General features: G+C 37.4%; 1 protein-coding gene across 4 annotated transcripts in view; it reads right to left on the bottom strand.

Moving 5' to 3' along the window:
* Positions 1 to 5749: 5749 nt before the first annotated feature.
* PPP1R21 (protein phosphatase 1 regulatory subunit 21) overlaps positions 5750 to 18593 on the bottom strand; it is a 29786-nt gene continuing 16942 nt past the window's right edge. For all 4 annotated transcript variants that reach the window (XM_065058756.1, XM_065058757.1, XM_065058759.1 and 1 more), the window contains 9 exons: positions 16757 to 16884; positions 16219 to 16371; positions 15402 to 15494; positions 14147 to 14380; positions 13304 to 13339; positions 11987 to 12103; positions 10954 to 11052; positions 8792 to 8920; positions 5750 to 6976 (listed from right to left, as the gene is read on the bottom strand). In XM_065058756.1, coding sequence (XP_064914828.1) covers positions 6947 to 6976; positions 8792 to 8920; positions 10954 to 11052; positions 11987 to 12103; positions 13304 to 13339; positions 14147 to 14380; positions 15402 to 15494; positions 16219 to 16371; positions 16757 to 16884 — 1019 coding nt within the window. In that variant the 3' untranslated portion in view covers positions 5750 to 6946. The remainder of the gene's footprint in view (positions 6977 to 8791; positions 8921 to 10953; positions 11053 to 11986; positions 12104 to 13303; positions 13340 to 14146; positions 14381 to 15401; positions 15495 to 16218; positions 16372 to 16756; positions 16885 to 18593) is intronic.

Below are 18593 nucleotides of genomic sequence, written 5' to 3'. Positions count from 1 at the left end.
AGCTCACTTTGAGTGGTGAGCTCCCATTTCTTGTCTAACACCTCCAAAATCCTTCATAAAGCACCCCATCCATTTTAGCTCCACTGCTTTTCTGTGATGTTGAACTTTCCCTGGTATTTTAAAGAGCATAAGAAGGGATGTGCTTTCATAAATTGCTTTCTTTTGTCCTACTTATCATCTCTGAAATGTCTTCTCACCTTTTCTCTGAAAATGAAGCAATCCTGCTTCTTTGCCCTGTGCATGGGAAATATTATTCAGGCTATGTATGTCTTCATTTGCAATAGAAATGGTAAATAGAGGTTTCCCAGAAATAAATTCCTCTGTAAGCTTAATGCCATTATAAGAATTGCACTAGGAAATAAAAAATAGTAATTCTTAGTTTAAAAGATTCAATTTTTATCATCTTAATTAAAAGAAAAAATCCAGTGCCTAATATACTTACCCAGGTCTTTGTTCATGAGTGTTTATCATTTCAAACCAGGCAAGATACTGGTTGTTTCAATCATGCTCCCGATGAATTTTACATTGATAACACATTTAACCTGAGGGCTACCTACCAGCTTCTGACAGAATGCTGCTGTTGTTCACATTTCCTTTTCAATGTGACATAAGGGACAGCAACAGCTCACACATGAAGGATCTGGGGATCTCCTACACAGGCAGGAGAGGGGAAAGAAAGGATAGCGGCCTTTTCTTCTGATAGCCCAGAATTTTGTCACCGTCATTTATTCTGTAACTTCCAAGCCAGTGAATCGTTAGATTTCCATTTTTCTTCCTTTAAATGTGTTTCTTCAGTACTGCCACCCTGAGGCCTGCAGGCCGGGATGGCCAAGGGGAGCTCCAGGAGGTACCAGAACCTGATCCCAACCTCTTCCCTCTGGAATTCCATCCTAGGGAGTCCTGTGCCTTCTCCCAGGACACACTCAACCTCTTAGCAGAGGGGGCCAGAGGATCAATACCTTCTGTTTTGTCAAAATAGCAGGAAATTAGAAATACTTCCCAATTTCTAATATTTTCTATATACTCCAAAATGAGTCCTTCAGACTCTGGTGTACTCCTGCACAACATTCCACAAGTCTTTGCCCTGTTAGCTTCCACATTAGCCCTGTCTAATGGTTTTCAAGTGGGAGAAGTATTAATTTCTCTTCTCCCCTTGTCAAGGTCAGCGTTTGTCTAAAACTCGATCAGATTTTTCCTTTGCTGAGACAAGTGTATATACATTTTCAAAAGAAGACTCTTCTTCTCCAGTAAACTCTGCTATACTTTTCCTCCAAAATAATTCCGTGCAATAGAAACTCTAGCAGCAGAGAAAAAAGATTGAAAAGGTGATACTGAAATTTAAAAGCCCTTAATATAATTTGACTTTAATGAATAGGATATGCAGGACAAATTAGAACTATTAAAATTATTTCTACTGTAAATACAGTTTGAAGAATATTTTACATAATTATTTATTGCTACAGGCAATTATTAAGCTCATTCAACATATTACAATGCTAACAAAGTCAGTTTACATTGCTGACTATGCTGATCTCAATATGATTTGCAGTATATTGCCATTCTTACATAATGTTGACTGTTTATGAGTATTTTGTCAAAAGTTAAACCTGCCAGTTCGTATCTCACTATAAACAAATGTTCTTAATTGGAGGCAGAGGAGCACTCATTTCTAGAACTATTTTAACTCTTTACTACTTTACCTTTTATTTTAGCAACAAATTTCTGCAAAAGTCTGTCTTAACTGAGAATTCAAACCCAAATGCAAGAGTCAAATTCTTCTCTCCCTCTCATTGAGTAAATTCATTTTTGCACTCAGTACTATCGCCGTTAAAAAAAAACCCTCACAAATTAAGTATATTCGCTATTTAAGTACTGTACCACATATAAATTGATTATAGAAATTTAGCACACTCATGCTCTTTTTGTGACAGATTGAGTGCTTGCTGCCTTCAAATTGTCTTGACCTCCTGGGCTAGATTGGTACTCCAGAAGAAACTTGTCCTTGTCAGCTTGTTTGGACTGCAAATAAACCAGACTTTGCACATGTCAAAAGCAGCTTTTGGTAAAATTGACTGCCCCTGTCCCAAAGCCAACATTTGCTGTGCCCAACATCACATATGCTAAATGCCATTTGAGAGTCAGACAGCAAAAGGCACCTAAGGGGTGCAGCACCAATTCCAGTATTACAGCTGCTCCTTAGGCCAGTGGCTGCAGTTAAGGAAACTGCACTGAAGTTATCAGTTCAGGCTTTTTCAAGCTTATAACTTAATTAAAATAATCTTTCTTGAATAAAGTGTTCTGCATTTACTACTCAGGCACATGTTGAGGCCTTCCAAGTCCAAGCGGAAGGAAACTGGAAGCTTTAGTGGGAAGGCAGACAAGGATGAAGACTCTTTCTGTAGCAGGTAGGAGGGTATGCAGAGATTTAAGGTCCACTCTCACTCATTTTGGAAGCCATGAACTTTATACAGAGAAAGTCTGCAAGAAGCTACGTGCCACCACAGCCTGGCTTCCAAGTCAACTCATCAAAAATCCAGAGTGCTGAAAGTGACTGCAAATTACCTGCCTGGACTCTTTAATTCTGTGGTTTTAACTCTTCCCAGGACCAAGCTGTGTTGCTTACGGGAGACCATAAATATAATTTTCACAGCAGGCTTGCATTTCAAAGGCTACTTCATTAGTTAAGACCTCATTGGTTTATAAAGTTTCAGAGTTCAAAATTGGAATTAAAATCAGTACAGAAAAGGTACGATTTCTACTGTTGTCTCTACAGCTTCATGCATAGAAAGTCTGAAAGTAGAATCCTTCCAGGGCTGTTAGCACAGTCGCTTGCCGTGCAAATTAAGCCCAACGAGAATCATGCGCTTCTTATTTTGCGGCTCAGCTGCGTAACCTGGGTACCGCAGCGATACAAGCGCTTGCACTGGAAGCTTCTGTAAGAAGTCAAGTGATTCTGAATTAGCACTGACATGTCCAAGCTGCGGAAGCAAACAGCGGAGCCAGACGACGAGAACTGCCCCCAGGCAAGTTTCCATGGGGTGGATTTCATGGCCCCAGTCAGGCCTTGGTTTATAAAGGTCCCCAAAAGCTCTTCTGCCCACATCTGTAACCAAGTCAGCAGTTCTGCAGACACAACAAAGCAAGTTCCTAACTCTCTGATTAAAGGAAACATTCAGGAATTAGGGCAAACATGGCCCCTTCTAAACAAACATGTTTTTAATTCACTGCTGAGTAATGCTGGAAGTAGTAACAGAAGCAGAAAATGCAGAATAAGACAGAACAAACATCCTTAATAGAGTGGCATCTAGCCTTTGTGGGAGGAAGTCATCAGACCTCTGGTAGCAATTACCATTTTTTACCGCACTAAGCTTTATTTTTATTATGGCCCCGCTGTTGCTAAGACAGTGCTCTCAAATTACCTTTAATACAGTATGTATGTAAGAACAACAGGTTTGCCCAGTTTATAGGGCCAATTTGTTCTCCAAAGTTTAATATAACGCTGGATTTATATTTTTTAAAAAACCATTCACATTGCTCAACCAAGCCAGTAAAAAACTTCTCCAGTCTAATGATATGTGGATAAAAAGTTTATTTCCTTTCCTGTTTGCAACTGATGCCAAGTCTGAGCAAATCTGTTCTTTGGGGTTGCAGTGAGCACTGCTGAAGTGACAGGGTCAGCATCGAGTAAAGAGGCTGTGCCGAAGGCCTTCCCCACCAAAAATTCAACTCATCTGTCAGTGAGGGAAGGTAAAATAGAAAGGGCAACAGGATTACAAGTTAGAAATGAAGCTGGCTTGGTAAAAAGGGAAAATACCCTGTATAAATAGCCAATGCATTTCAACAAAGATGGGAAAGCAAAGTGTTTCAGCTTGATAGTGATGCTGCTTTGATGCTGAAACGTTGAGCCAGTTAAGATTTAATCCGAAGGAATTAGCAAAAGACATCACAAACAGCACCATTTTTAAGTCAATGATCAGTATTTAAATCACAGTTGTACAGTTATGTATGTAACAATTTCAACTAATCACATCATTTTTCAAACAGCAATGAGATAACATCCTTATGCAGCTTATGACAATGTGAGCCTGTGACTCCCGTTTAGGAAGTTAATATTTCAGGCAGGGAAACCTCTGACCTATAAGACCTTAAGGCTTTTTAAAATAGTCAAGATTTTCGGTGCTTCTTCGGTACTTCCAAAACTCATGCAGCAGTAGCTCTTAAGAGTCTTGAAGTTAAATTCATTCTTGGTTATAGCAAATATTTATTTTGAAGACACAAAATGGTTACTGGAGATGTATCTTCAGAAATCCAGGATAGCTAAACATTTTGCAATCTTTGAAAGCGTTAGAATGGGTTTAAAGCAAAGGTCAGAAAGAATTTTTGAAGACCCAGTTATTAACACCATTAATAGCAAATAGTGCTGTTATCTGAATTGATCAGTTATTGATCAGGATGAGATTATTCATGAGGTGCCCAGCATTACGGAGAAATGAATGAAACCCTCTAAAAACGCTTTAAAAACTTGTGTGTCAGAATGAACTGCCCATTAAAAAAAGTAACTAGCATCACGATTTTTCTTTAATCCTGGTTTTACACTCTATTGTTCTGAAGATTTTCCTAACTTACAGTTTGTCATTAGCGTCCTGATTAATCAACTAAGCCGAGCATCCACACTGTGAATTTTCAAACATTAATTCCAGAAACAGTACAATTTCTTTGCACAGATTTCGTGCATTCCATATTAGTGTGCAGAAAACATTTCATATAGACAAAGTAGTTCGGGTCCTTCCTTCTGGAAGACTTTGCCTAAAAGATGAATTCTTCACTGCAATGTTGAAGACAGCTTTCAGCTTTTTCATAGTGTAGCACTGTTCAGTAAGTTTAGATATTTAAGAGCACTTGAAATATTCAGAAACTGATTCAGAACCACCTGGTTAGCAGATTAAGCACAAGCTGGTTGGGCCTTTCCACTTGTTCCAGTTTCTAATGCCACTGAGGTAGATGGAACATACTTTGCCCCTTCACAATGTTACTAGAACAGTATCCAAAATACGGATTTAATTTTTTTTCAAGATTCTATTTTAATATATTGATAGCTTACAATTGCCTGGAAAACATTTCCTTGAAAACCTGAAGGCAGTTTGAGTGATCAAAATTGCCTCTTCCTGAGCATGTTTACTGCTGATTGGTGAAGGGGGCACCCAAATTTATTTCCAAATAGATACTGCAAGGAAAAAATGCTGACAAACTAACATACATTGCAATTGTACCTAAATGCATACACATTCTCTAGTAATTTCAGTTTTTACGTTGGGGGGCATATTCTGTTGTAAAAACAGTTTGAGATAACAAATGCATTTAACTTTTTACTTGCACATTTTTAAACACTAAACCTTCAAAGCATATTTTTAGTTGGGCCTTTCAAAAATGTCATAAGCCAAAGCTTCTTCAGAATGCAGCCACCTAGGAGAAGTAGCTTCAGTGAAAAGTTCAGCAATTTGATCCAGAGAATTAACACAAGATAAAGTGGCATCTTCACCGCAAGATGGAATTCCTCAGAGAAGGCAGCTTTGCACACTGCAGCATTAGGTACAGGAACGCAGCCTGGCTCAAACAAAGAGAAGCACTAAGAGTAACTAGACAGGTTTTAATTATTTAAGCTCACCTCACCAGGAACAGCTGTTGAAATCTCACCCCAATACCACCTTGTACAACCTGGGTATAACCAAAATCAAGAAAGAAGTCAAGCTTGTTTCATGTAGTTGATTTTATTATTACATACTAATAATACATATCAACACAGCTGTTATCAGAGTAAACCCTTATGGGACAAATAAGTGCCACAATGCAAAATATGGAACCGAAGATCAGTGTAACGTATGGAGCAGAACAGCATCCAAGTAAATTAAAAAAAATCTCAAAATCAATGCTGTGAAAACTTGTGGTGGTAGTAGACTTCACTTAAAAAACCCCAAAATCTTAAAAGTTTGCAAACTTCCCAAAACACAGGAAAAGCCACGTGCATCCCCCCCACAGTGAATCCATCAGGACTTAATGCCATGAAGACATTTTGCAAATTCGGTGTTTAAATCTTCTACGTACTTCACATTCTTCTTTGCTGTAAGAGAGCACAGTAAGCCGATCTATTCTACACACATCGATTGCTTCACTCTTCCGGGGCAAATTACGATCACAATTTCCTCTAGCTTTAAATAGCTATTTCAACCAATATTTATACATATGTGTAAACAAAATGCCTAAGGGCTTAAAGCAATTTCATACAAGTAACCCAACTCAGTTATTTGTGCTCTTTACTTCAAAATCCAGAGTGCCAAATACAAGCAGCAAAATTTTCCACTGTTGCAGTCTAAAATAAAACAGTGATCCCATTTAGTTATGTGAATTTACAGAAATCATTTAAAGCCACAATTCCAATTAATTCAAAATGGCTGAGAACAGGAATAAGACACTTACAGTAACTGCACAGCTTGCATGGCCAAAGAAGTCTTAGAATTAATTTTTAGGTTGTTGTTAACAAGTAAAGGAATGTACACATATTGACAATTTAACATATAACTCAAAAATAGACAACTACTGCACTGATCCAAATTTGTTAATGAATAATCATATTTTAAAATATACAAAATCTGAAGTTATTCCATGAAATTAAACCCTAGTTTTAAAAAGTGCACAGTAAAAACTGAAGGTTAATTACTATATAAATTATCCACAGAGTGTGTATTTCCTGGTTTAGGGCCAACATGAAGTTCTGTTGTATCCGTTACGAGTTGTAAATATTTTAAAGCCATTTACAGCACCAAATCAATTTTTACTCGACCCAATACGACCTCTGCTTCCTGTCACAAGCAGGAACTGGACAATGAACGTTCACTGACTGCATCCGGTGCAGCAGCAGCAGCTTTTAAAGACAGTTGCTCAGCTGTAACTATCGATTCTTGTTCTTTTTAGAATTCCCCTGCAACAAGAAATAAGCCAACAGAACATATAATTTAGGTAAGAAAATTTAGGCAGACAACATACAAAACCTGACATCTGATAATTTATGCCTATACCAATCAAAGAAGAACAGTCAAACTGAAAATAAGCAGTCCACAGGCTTTTAATAATGGAAGCTGGTAACTCCTTGCTCTGAAAATCCCTCTGTCTTTACAGAGGAAAGTACCAGGTATTTCAAACAAGCACAACAGTAGCTTACTTCAGTTGAAACCTGTGGAAAAGACATTTGAGTTCTGCCTCAAGACACTCAGTTGTATTAACACCACTAATATTGTAAGGGCAGTGAAGGCAAGTCAAATAATAATTTACCCTTAAGTGATATTTCAAATATAAACCTTGTAGGATAATTGCCTCAAATTAAAATCAATCTCCCACCCTCTCATTTTGCTCTATAAAACAAGTTTAATTTTAACTTGGTCTACACAGAATACTCCTAGTTTAGAAAAGAATTTGTTCTACAGCTAACCAATTCACATTTGAGTTGCAACAATCCCACAGAGCAAACGTGCAGCTTAAAATAAACATTTGACCAATAGTTACTTGCTGGCAATTCCCTGTGTTCCTGTTTCCTTAAGATAACTTTTGTTTTTAATCTAACCAACAACTCTGTCCAAGTGATAATGGCTTCAACTGCATTGTTTGATTGCAAGCAAACCGCTGCCCACATCTGGTACCATTTGAAAATCTGTGTCTACTGTTGTGAGATTCTGAACTACCTCCTTACAGCCAGAGTACCACTTCAGTCCTAACAGCACGACAAGTGAAAAATTCCAGAAAACATTTGATAAGAACAGGCAGTGCTATGGTCAGTATGCAGCCAAGAGCTCCCCTCTGAAAACATAAGAGGTTATAGACCAAAAAGTAGTTTTAAAGATTGCAATATCAAGTCAAAAACCCCCAGGCATCTGCGGAAAAAGGTATATACATGAGGGGAAGAGTCTACTCTAAAAAAATTAAACAAACAAAACCAATCATTGTCACGGGGCCTTTAGTCAAAACATGGATTTTTTTTTTAAGCCTTCAGTGACATCTGCTTCCATGCATTCCACAATTACAGAGAATGACGCTCATTACTTCCACAGCCAAACTAGTGAAGCGCAGAGGCCTTCACAAGATCTGTTTCTCCATAGAACTGTCAGAATAATATATACCATGGTTTAAGCACCGGCTACTTGAAACAGCAGACTTCTGTATTCTTTTTTAATCATTACGAGAAGTTAAAAACTTATTTCTGGCAAATGGATAGATTCCTTCCTTAGGAAAAAAAAAAAGGTGAATTTTAAGTTAATGGAAGAATGCAAGCAGCAAATTCTTCATTCTTACATATGAGAGACAAAAAGGCTAGAATATGGAAACAAAACAGAGAAAAGTAATAGCTGCCAAGAACAGAGTACGCTGCAACCAAGAGGAAAGTGCAGGAAGGACACAAGTTAATCACTAACACCCAGGATCACTAGGTGAATTAGAAAATACTTCTATTTTCACCAAATAATTTTTTAAAAAATAAAGATGTGCCAATCATCCGGAGGGTATACTTTGTCACTGCTTCAAAGTGGGCTACCAAAGTGTTTCTTCTTTCCTGCATGTATGTTTTGCAATAATTTTTTCTTCATTGAAGCATGCAGGACCAGGTTTGGAGTTTTCTATCCAAGAAAGAAAAAGAGCTATAGCCTGTGAATTGGTTTGCTAAAGGGTAGCACTGTAGGAATGCCAAAGGCAAACCACGGTCCTCCAAACTGCAGCCAGTGCCTAAAGTCAACAAAGGGGAACTTACCTTACTAGTCATCTTTAATGTATCAATTTCTTCCCTTTGTTTAGTTAGTGTTTCATTCATACTGCAGAGATGGTCACTCATCATACTTAACTGATCCTCATAACTTCTCTTTGTTGTCATCAATTCATCCTAAGGGGGAAAAAAAATAAAAAAAACAAAAGCCAACACTGAATACTAGTTACAGATGGCAAAGCAGCCAATTTCTATCTCCACTTTTGAAGCTGAGTGGGTGCAATTAAGCTAAAACATTGAAAAACCAAAAATGACCCCTCACTAAAATAAACTCAGTAGCTATTTTTCTTTTACCCAAAGTCTCATTTCCCAGGCTTTTTATGACTTACATAAAAGACTAACAGCCAAGTTTTCTAACACTGCTTCCAGCCAAGAAACAAGTAAAGCCTGAAGGATTAGAGCACGACCCGTACATGAACATCCACGGCATACAAAGCTGAAGGGATCAGCAGTCCATGTGCAGCACAGAGCTCTGACCCCTCTGGCATCAGACAGACACAATGGGACAGAGTGCACGACTAGAACACAGCAATGAAGGGATACAGACAGTACAGGAAGAGGAAAAGCCACGCTTTACATGAAGACAACAATCAAGATCTCATAGGTAGGAATCAGAGGAGAACAAGAAGGGTGATATGGGGGGCATTTGCTACAAGCAGACACAAGTCTCACACCTCCAGACCCTGATCCTTGTGAGGGATTTTAACCACCCTGACATCTCCTGGAATTGCAGTAAGGTGGGACACAAGCAACTTGGGCATTCTCATGAGTGTGGTAAAGAACTTCTTGATAAGAGTGATCACTAGGTGTAAGAGAGGCTCTTTACTGGACTTGTTACTCACAGATACGGAAAAGCTGGTCAGGGATGTGAAAGCCAATGGAAGCCTTGGCTGCAGCAACCATGAGTTAGGGGAATTCAAGATTCTGAGAGAAACAAGCAAGATGAATAGCAATTGCAGCAACCCAAGATTTAGGAAGAGTAAATGGTGGCTTTTTCAAGGTCTGCTTGGCAAGATCCCAGGTTAAACTGCCCTGAAAGTTAAAGGGGCTCAGGAAAGCTGAATGATCGAGGACAGATCAAAGAATAGCCCAATGCGTCGGAAGTGAGTAACTGGCTGTACAGGAAACTCCAGTTCAACAGCTCTGACCAAAGGAAGAGACCAGATTACTTTCAGAGGGCCCTTCCAACCTAAACAATTCTATGATTCAATATTACACAGCCTACTGAACATACAAATGGTGCACCTGCTGTCTTAGGAAGCTTAATATGTAGTTGGAGATACATGTCTCATGCTGAACAAATCAAAAGAGCACTTTGTGTTCATGAACAATTCTTTTAAGTATATATCATTCTATTCACTGACTGTATGAAGCATTTTAGGTACTCACCATCTCATACAGGTGAGCAATAAAGATAGAAACTGACTATAAAGAAAGCACTGAATATTTATCTATACTTTATTTTACTATTGGCTCCTTTCTGAACTGTGTAGATGGGAAGGACAAAGGGACAGGACATCTGGTATAGGAGTTTACTATCTATTGTTAACAACAGCTTCTTAAAGATAATCCCAAACTTATTTTTGCTTAAGTTTAAACTATCCATCTCAAAAAAACATGTTACCATTTCTAAGACTTTCAGTCCCAGGTGCTAGGAAGGAATCAAGAATTTGGTGCATCATCTAGGACACTGCACTTTCATCGCTTTCCTACCTCTAAGTTTAATGGACTGTTGTGTAGTCAGCCTTGTTGGTATCACATCTAACTGGTGAGTAGATGCAAGTGCTGGCTGCACACACAGTAATCCTCCCCTTGCAGAGGGAAACAAGCCACTGAAGTCAGTCATACCGCCACACAACGTAAGAAAAAACATTTTCATAAAAAGCCTGGACATCAAATGTGCAAAAACACAGACTTAGCTACTATAACCTTTCCATTGCAAGCATGTCCCACTTCAACTTTATGCCTGGGATTTGAAGTGTATTATTTAAGTCTCTTCTCTACAGACCATTACAGATTTACATCACATAACTAACGACCTGCTACAGGCATAACCACACTCAATGACCACACGTGATTTTTCTCCTCCAGCTCCCCCTTAACACACGGTTATGAAATGCATCTATAAAATTATTTAACATTTTACTTGCCTGTAATCTACTGATGTTTTGACTAGCTAGTTTCAACTCTTCTGTGAGCAATTCCTTGGACTTCTCTGCTAAAGACAGTCTTTTGGCAAGTGCTCGACACTGTCAATCAGAAGTAAGGAAAGTTAGTTCCAGAGTATTGTCTTGTGCCACCTTTAACTGGTTGCTTTCAATGTTTCCATCTTTCTGTAACCCTTACGTTTCAAGTCACCTAGAGCTTGTGCACATTTTTAAATGCAAAGGTAATGTAATGGTTGTTTCATTTTACAGAATTACATAGTGCTAATCTTCTGAATATCATCATGTTTTCCACATAATTACTAGGAAATATTTAATAAGTAAAAAGCAACACAAACAACTCTCTTCATACATTGCTCAAACATCAGAGAAAGATGGTTCCTCTGTACTACGTCATATACTGTTAAAATAAAATATTTAAAAGGATTTACTCTGCCAACCTGGAGCTTTGGTATATTCCACATCAGCTAATTACACAAGTTGAAATGGCCGCTACTTTCAAGAAAAATTACATATGATGTGAATTGAAAACAGGAAGTCATAGCTACAATGAATTGTTTTGTTAATTCTCAAAGTTAAGTGTAACTTCTGCCTGAGAACCAGTTTCTTGGAGGAGAGCCGTTTTCATCACTTAATACACACTCAAATGGTTTTTAATGACGTCAGCATCTCTTTAAAATGAAGTCAAAATTAGCTTGGTAGCTAAAGCCAGCTGCTTCAGCTTCTATGAACAAACCTATACAAGACACACATTGCACTACTTAATACACACAAGACAAGGCTACCGAAGGATTTATTTATTTAAAAACAAAACAAAGCAAAGCAAAACAACAAAATAAAACTTTCCATAAAGTCCAGTTCTATGCATACAAGACCACAGCCAAAACACATATTCCAGGAGGGGATTTTTATGAAACATTATGTTCTATATACCTAAACTCACTGTCATAACGCTTGCCTGTGGAAAGAGCAAAAACGGATTAACTCTTTTCAGTATCAACACTGCCTGCATGCTCACCTCAGCATGAAAGTGTACCGATTTGCTGTCAGCAAGCTGCAGATGAGATGTAAGCTCTGCTATCCTTGCCATATAGTGGTTTTTTATCAGGTCTTCACGAGACTCGCCATCTGGAGCCTGGCAAAGCAAAAATTTAAACAGAAAGATATTTAGTTTTAGCACACTGAATATTTGCATCACTATACTGTCTTCTGTCCACTATACAGACTTCTCTTCTTCCCTCCTGAGGCCTGGCTGAAAGCATTAAATTCCCCAAAACTCAGACAAATTACAGCAGGTCACTCTGCAGTTTGTCACTCTGATGGTGACTCTCAGTATCAGACTTCAAAGGGCAAAGAGCGGACTGAAGATGTAAGAAGTTACCTTGATTTACTTAACAAGTTTCTGATGAAAATGCAAATCCACTGTAGAAAGAGGCTGCTTTCGCTTACATAAAACCTTACTAGATTTTCCCAACAAGGAAAAATTCCTTTGCATAACTAAATTTCAGAAACTCACAACAGTCAGAACTATTTCTTATGTTGTATATTCCCCAAGTTTGTTTAGACATTTGAAGTTTAAAACCAACACGAACAAGTCCCCAGTTCACTGTACGTTACAGAGTAACCCACTAGAGGCAGCTTTCACATGACTTGTCATTGCCTTTGAGTTTAGCACTATGCAGCAGCTTCTAAGAACTTCTATCAGTTATTATCTGGCTCCCAGCCCCTTTTTAATCATACCTTCAGAAGAAAAGGGGGAGTAAACTAAAATATGCATCAGTTCCCTGCAGTGTCAGAAAAGGGAAAGTGCTGAATCTTACCCTGCTAAACTCCTGCTGGGTCAAGCCTTACACTATAGCAGTGCTAAACAAAGAGTTAACATTTAGTCTGGCAGCTGGTTTGAAGTTTTTCACTGTGACCTCTGGTTTGGGATAGCCTGTACTCAAGTGTTAAGCACCAAGCACTACAGTCAGAGGCTTTTTTGCAGCTTGAGCCCCTCCTCAGGAGGTAAGAACTGAGGCTTGGAATGCAGTTAGGCTTACTGAAGTACAACCAGACCAATGCCTTCCTCAAACTACAGAGAACAAACCTGGACCACAGCTCACACTGCGCCAAACTGCTTACATGAATATAAGACAACAGTTCACTAAACAGAAGAAGAAAGATAAGAAACACATGCATTTCAGAAACTTGAAATTATACTACACAGACTACATGGGTGACTCATGCCATTATGTGACGGTATTCTTGGTAATTAGACCTCTGTAACAAGTTTAACAGAACCAGAATTGAAGTATTTACCAGATGTACGTTGATATTGTTTAAAAGTGATTACCTTTTCATTATCAGTAGTTATAGCCAACATTCCAATCTAGAACAAGGAAAAAAATATGCTTAAGTGAGAATTACAAAAATAGATACTATAGCTGGAAGTCATTTTGGTTTCAGTCACAGGACTTTAATTAAAAAAAATCTTGCAACAGCTAAAACTAATACCAAATTTAAGTAATTAAATCTGTAACATAAACAAAGAAAATAATATACATTAATGCCTTGAGCAGAATTAAAGCTCATACCAAGTCTGCAAATATAGCCTTTGCTTTATGATGTACACAAAAAGCAACACCATACAGCTAGCTTTCATGATTATGCAACTACTTGATTACAGGAAACTAACTGAGTGGCTCATTGGTGCATTGAAACATTACTTCTCACGTTCAAGAGCAAGGAAAGCCAGCATGGATTTCTTGAGCACCTTCCGAGTTTCCTTCTTTCCTGTTTGACAGTTCAGTGTGAAGCACCAACAGCGCTCTAGCAGAGGGGTGTATGCAAGTAACTAGTTCCATGGAAGAATATCTTCATAGAGTCAAGAGGTTTTTTTCTGAGCTCAACAGGACTAGAGATTTAAGTTTATGGGAAATACTTATACAATATGTTGACCTGTGAGTTACATTAAGCATCATGACCAAAAAAGCCCTTCTCAAGCTCCTAGCAGATCAAATACAGGACCAAAAACTTAAGATTCCAGTTTACTTCAAAACAAGGATTTCAAAACAATCTCACGTGTGAATGCATTTTGCCACAGTCAAGTAGCTTTGATTATTAGTGTTCCACTCATCAAACAGTACTACTACTGTAAAAGCAGGTTTTTCTTTATTGAAGGAAAAAGCTCACTTACCAGGCTAGTATTTTTAATAAGTTCCCTTGGACTCTTTTCTGTGGTTTCCTTCTTTTGTTCAGCTACATTTGTCAAAACAGAACGCTCTTGTGTAGTTTCAGTTAAATGTCCACTAAGAGAGTTCTTCAGTTTTTCGTTTTCTTTCTCTAGCTTTATTTTAGCTAGCTGGGCCTCCAACATCCAGTGTTCTTTTTCTTGTTCAAGTTTTGCAATTTTCTCCAAACTCTGCTGGACCTTTAGGAGGAGAAAGTTTACAGTCCAGGTTATTGGACGCAAGGGAGAAAAAAGGTCACACACAGGGAATGTCTGTAGACAGTATTATTTTAAATCATTACATCAGTGAGCTAATGAATAATGCAACAGGTGAACAACTATTGATTTGAGCTGTACACTTAACTGTAGTCATGTGGCAAAATTGATCATGTTATTTAATTAGCCTGAAACATGCATCACAAAGTTACAGATCATAGAACTGGCAACATCATACTAGCTGATAATCAAAACACACACTTCTGTTGAAATTCATCTCATCCTTCCTAGCACACTTTGAATACAGGCTACACACACACAACACTGAAGTAATCTTCTTTTGTAAAAGTTCAATGATGGTGACTCAAGCACAGTCTGAACATTCAAGCTAATAAAGAAATTATAGCATTAATCAACTGGCTGTTCTATTTCACTTAACTATTTTGGCAAACTGTATAGGCCTTTTGAATACCATTTAACCTCCCTTTGCCTCACCTTCCAGAAATAAACCACACACACACATATATATATAAATATGCACACTGCTAGAATGATAAACTAATCTGTTAATAAATTTTAACTCAGAAGAAAAATAATTGTTCTTAACCAGTGCTAATAAATCGTGCATAGTCCAAAAACACTCGAAACAGCACATAATATTAGAAGTGAATACATCATATACCTTATTCTTGTCTCTATTTTGCATTTATTTGAATTGAAGATTGCCTAACTTCTCATATTTATAAATGAAGACAATGGCATAATCCTATCTCTTATAATTACACATACATTCTGCAGGTACAAGAAAACAAGTCTTGGATAGCCCAGACTGACAAGTTTCAGTTTCAAACTCTGCAGATAAGACACCTACGGTCTAATTTTAAGCTTCAATATATGCATTTATACATAAAAAAAACCACACATAAATATGTGGAGACTATCTGATACTACTTTAGCTTTATAAAACACACTATCATATACGTTAATAAAATTTATACCAAAATACCTGTTGCGCAAGACCTTCTCTGCTTTCTGTGGAACTCAGAAGAACTCTGCGATTAGCCAAAGCCTCTTCATAAGGCACTGAATCTGCACAAGGCTGCAGACGGATAAAAGAAACCTCAAAACATGTTTCACAGTACATGAGAATACGTAGTCTACATTTATTTTCTTATTGCCCTCCTAACTTTACTGAAGGGAAGAAAAACATCTATCTAGTGTGTACCAGACAGTTAAAAATAAAATACCACCTGAATATACACACTTGATTAAAAAATGCTCAAAAGAATCCAGGTGTTACTTAATGATCAAATGCATCTTAAGGTCCACCTTACAGACAATGATAACTGTTAACTACACCATCACTTAATTGTTAATTTTAATGGAGAGAACAGCAAGATCTGGCAATGTTCAATCCTTTGGTTCAGCACATTTTCTCCTTCTCAGCTGCTTTTTTTCCTCTGTTGCTCTCAACTGTCTTCCAGTGAATGCAGGTATAAGAATGTGATGTAACTCACCCCATACTCCTGGTGAATATTAGAGGCAATCTAAATAAGCAGCTACCCTCTTTTCCTTGGCACAGAAATAATGACCAGAAATGGGTAATAGCAGAATTGGCACATGCCCTCAGTTGTGAGAGCAACTACGCTCCCTAAGTTTTTCAATAGCGTAATTGCTCTAAGGGTTCCATTTCCTCAGCCAGATTCTCATTCAGAGGAAAATCCATGCCAAATACTGAAAAACCTTAGTTTGTATTCTCTTCGGCATAACCAGCTATCAACTGAATTGTGCTTTCTCTGTGTGAGCATGCTAGCTAAACAAACCTTCTTCAAAGACTTCATGTAGGCAACTGCCTTTTTCTTGTACTGAAGCATACACTCAGCTGAAAGAGGGCTGATGAACTCTGTTCCTCCTTTGGGGCCATAGCTCAGCGAAGTAGTGAAGTGATCCAAGTTGTTGCTAAAGAACGAGGCAATCTAGACACATCAAGAAGAATCACTTTTCAAATTAAATTGACCAGAAAAACTCATGAGAGCAATTATTCTTTCGAGAGAAAAAACACTATTTAGTGAAAATGGACTTCACAACAAGAAATTCAAACAAGCTACAGGGTCTTCCACATAACTTAGACCTTACTAAGCCAAAGCATCCACTTCAGAGTATCTATTTTATTAGCCGTTCAGCTGCTTTTATCTTGTAGCCTGAAAATACCTTAGAACAAACCTGATACTATATATTATTAATAATAAACCTAGATTTTCCAAATCACTCAACTAAGGTTAAAAAACAAACAAACAAAACCAACTCCACAACCACTGCACACAAATGAGGGCATCCCATTGAAACAAAAATATCCATTACCTTGCCCGCTGCATTAGTTAAAGCCACAACAGAGGATAAAATACAGTCATTTGTAGTCAAGAGTTTCTGTGTGGCAGTTGGAGCATCTTGTTCTAAAGTAGCTTTCTGACTGTAGTGCTTGGAAATGTCTAGAAAAAGAACACACATTTACATCAAAATACTTTTTTTTTTGTCTGTTTAAGCAACCATTTTCAAATTCAGCTTATGACTTAGGGCTTCAAACGCTTTTCTCCTCATTAAGCAAGTTGTGTAGAAGTTTATTCTGGATGCTTTTAGTTCTTTGGCATACCACCTTAGACAGCTGTGATCACAAGGAACAGATATTATACATGTTACATAAGGCAGAATAAAGGTGTATATTTAAGTATTATAGTCTGTATCCCAAAAACCATAGCTATTTAGCAGATCCAAGCTCACACTGAACTAGCATTTCATTCCACAAGTATACTTTCCATTTCCATACGTTTACATCAGCACACAAAACATACAATTTTTAGTCATGTTCAATATCGGAGTCTTAAGATTACATGACTTAGAAGGGAAGAGTATTTTAATTCTGTCAGAGCAGAACTAAGAGACTACCAGAAATTCAGAATGCTACTCCCTATATTCTAAAATCCTTTCAGGCAAAAATCAACACAACAGTCTTCACTGAATTTTCTGAAAGTCATTTACAAAAACATCCTAGGTTAAATACACTAATTGATTTCAAGAGCACCAAAATTTAAAAAACCTCAAGTATTTATCATGTAAGAACAAACATTCCCAGCTTCGCCTAATTAAAAATAAGTAATTATTTGACAAGTGAACACTTCTCACTTATTTTACACTAAAGTACGATTGCTACAGAACAGAAAAAAATATCAGTGGCCATGACCACCAGAAATTATAATTTGAGGCAAGCTTAAGCATTCAGAAATTAGTTTGGTTTGGGAAGGGAGAAGTGATAAATCAAGCATTCTGGAGGAGGGGAGTGAGAGGTGTTAAGCATAACCTTTCTGTTGCTAGCAACTTAATTCTACTTACAGTTTTCTTCAGTACTTCACTTCTATTTTCTTTATTTCTTTTGATGAAGTATAAGTTACGTTGGGTTTAAATTATAGTAACTATATTAAGAGGCAGAAGGTATTTATTAATAAACTTAGCTACATTACAAAACTCTTGATTTAGTGTCTTAACTTTGTAATAAAACCTCTAATAGTACCTTTTAAAAAACAGGGACACTGCAAAATGGGGCAGTGCTACTGACATTATTATTAAAAGACTAGAAGAAATAAAAAACCATTTTGCTTAAAATTATAAAAGCCTGATGTTTAAACAGCTGCCTATTATTAAAAAAAAACAGACACATATGGATTATTTTCTTCCTGGGAACAGCTACATGGACACGTTACAGAAATTCTAGGATATACAGAGATTATCAGTGGTTTAAAAATCTGAGTTTTAACCAAACATTACTTCATTGAAAACATAACATGTTCATTTCTGATAAAAGGAAGATAAGTCATTTTCAAGGAGGATGGTAAGTTTCAAAAGGAAATCAGGCTTCTTTATAAGCTTTTGTTATATATTCATGTTAAAAATAGTAATAAACCTAGAAACTGTAAGAAAAAAACCACACTTTTAAGGCAAGTACTATGTCAATAGTACAAAAGCAGAGGAAAATATGTGTATTTAATGGCATTCCATTCAGTATGCTGGTTCCACTAAAGCACTGAAGTTCAGTAACTAATGTGATACTGCTCAGGAAGATCTAGAGCGCACAATTAAACATTCCAGCAACTTAGAACAAAGCCAACATAATGGAGCAGTGAAAAACATGCATGCATGTCCAAAG

The sequence above is a fragment of the Columba livia genome, chromosome 3 (assembly GCF_036013475.1).
Source record: "Columba livia isolate bColLiv1 breed racing homer chromosome 3, bColLiv1.pat.W.v2, whole genome shotgun sequence".
Taxonomy (NCBI): Eukaryota; Metazoa; Chordata; class Aves; order Columbiformes; family Columbidae; genus Columba; species Columba livia.
Note: the sequence above shows the minus strand (reverse complement) of the source record. Positions and strands in the feature narration are given on the sequence as shown.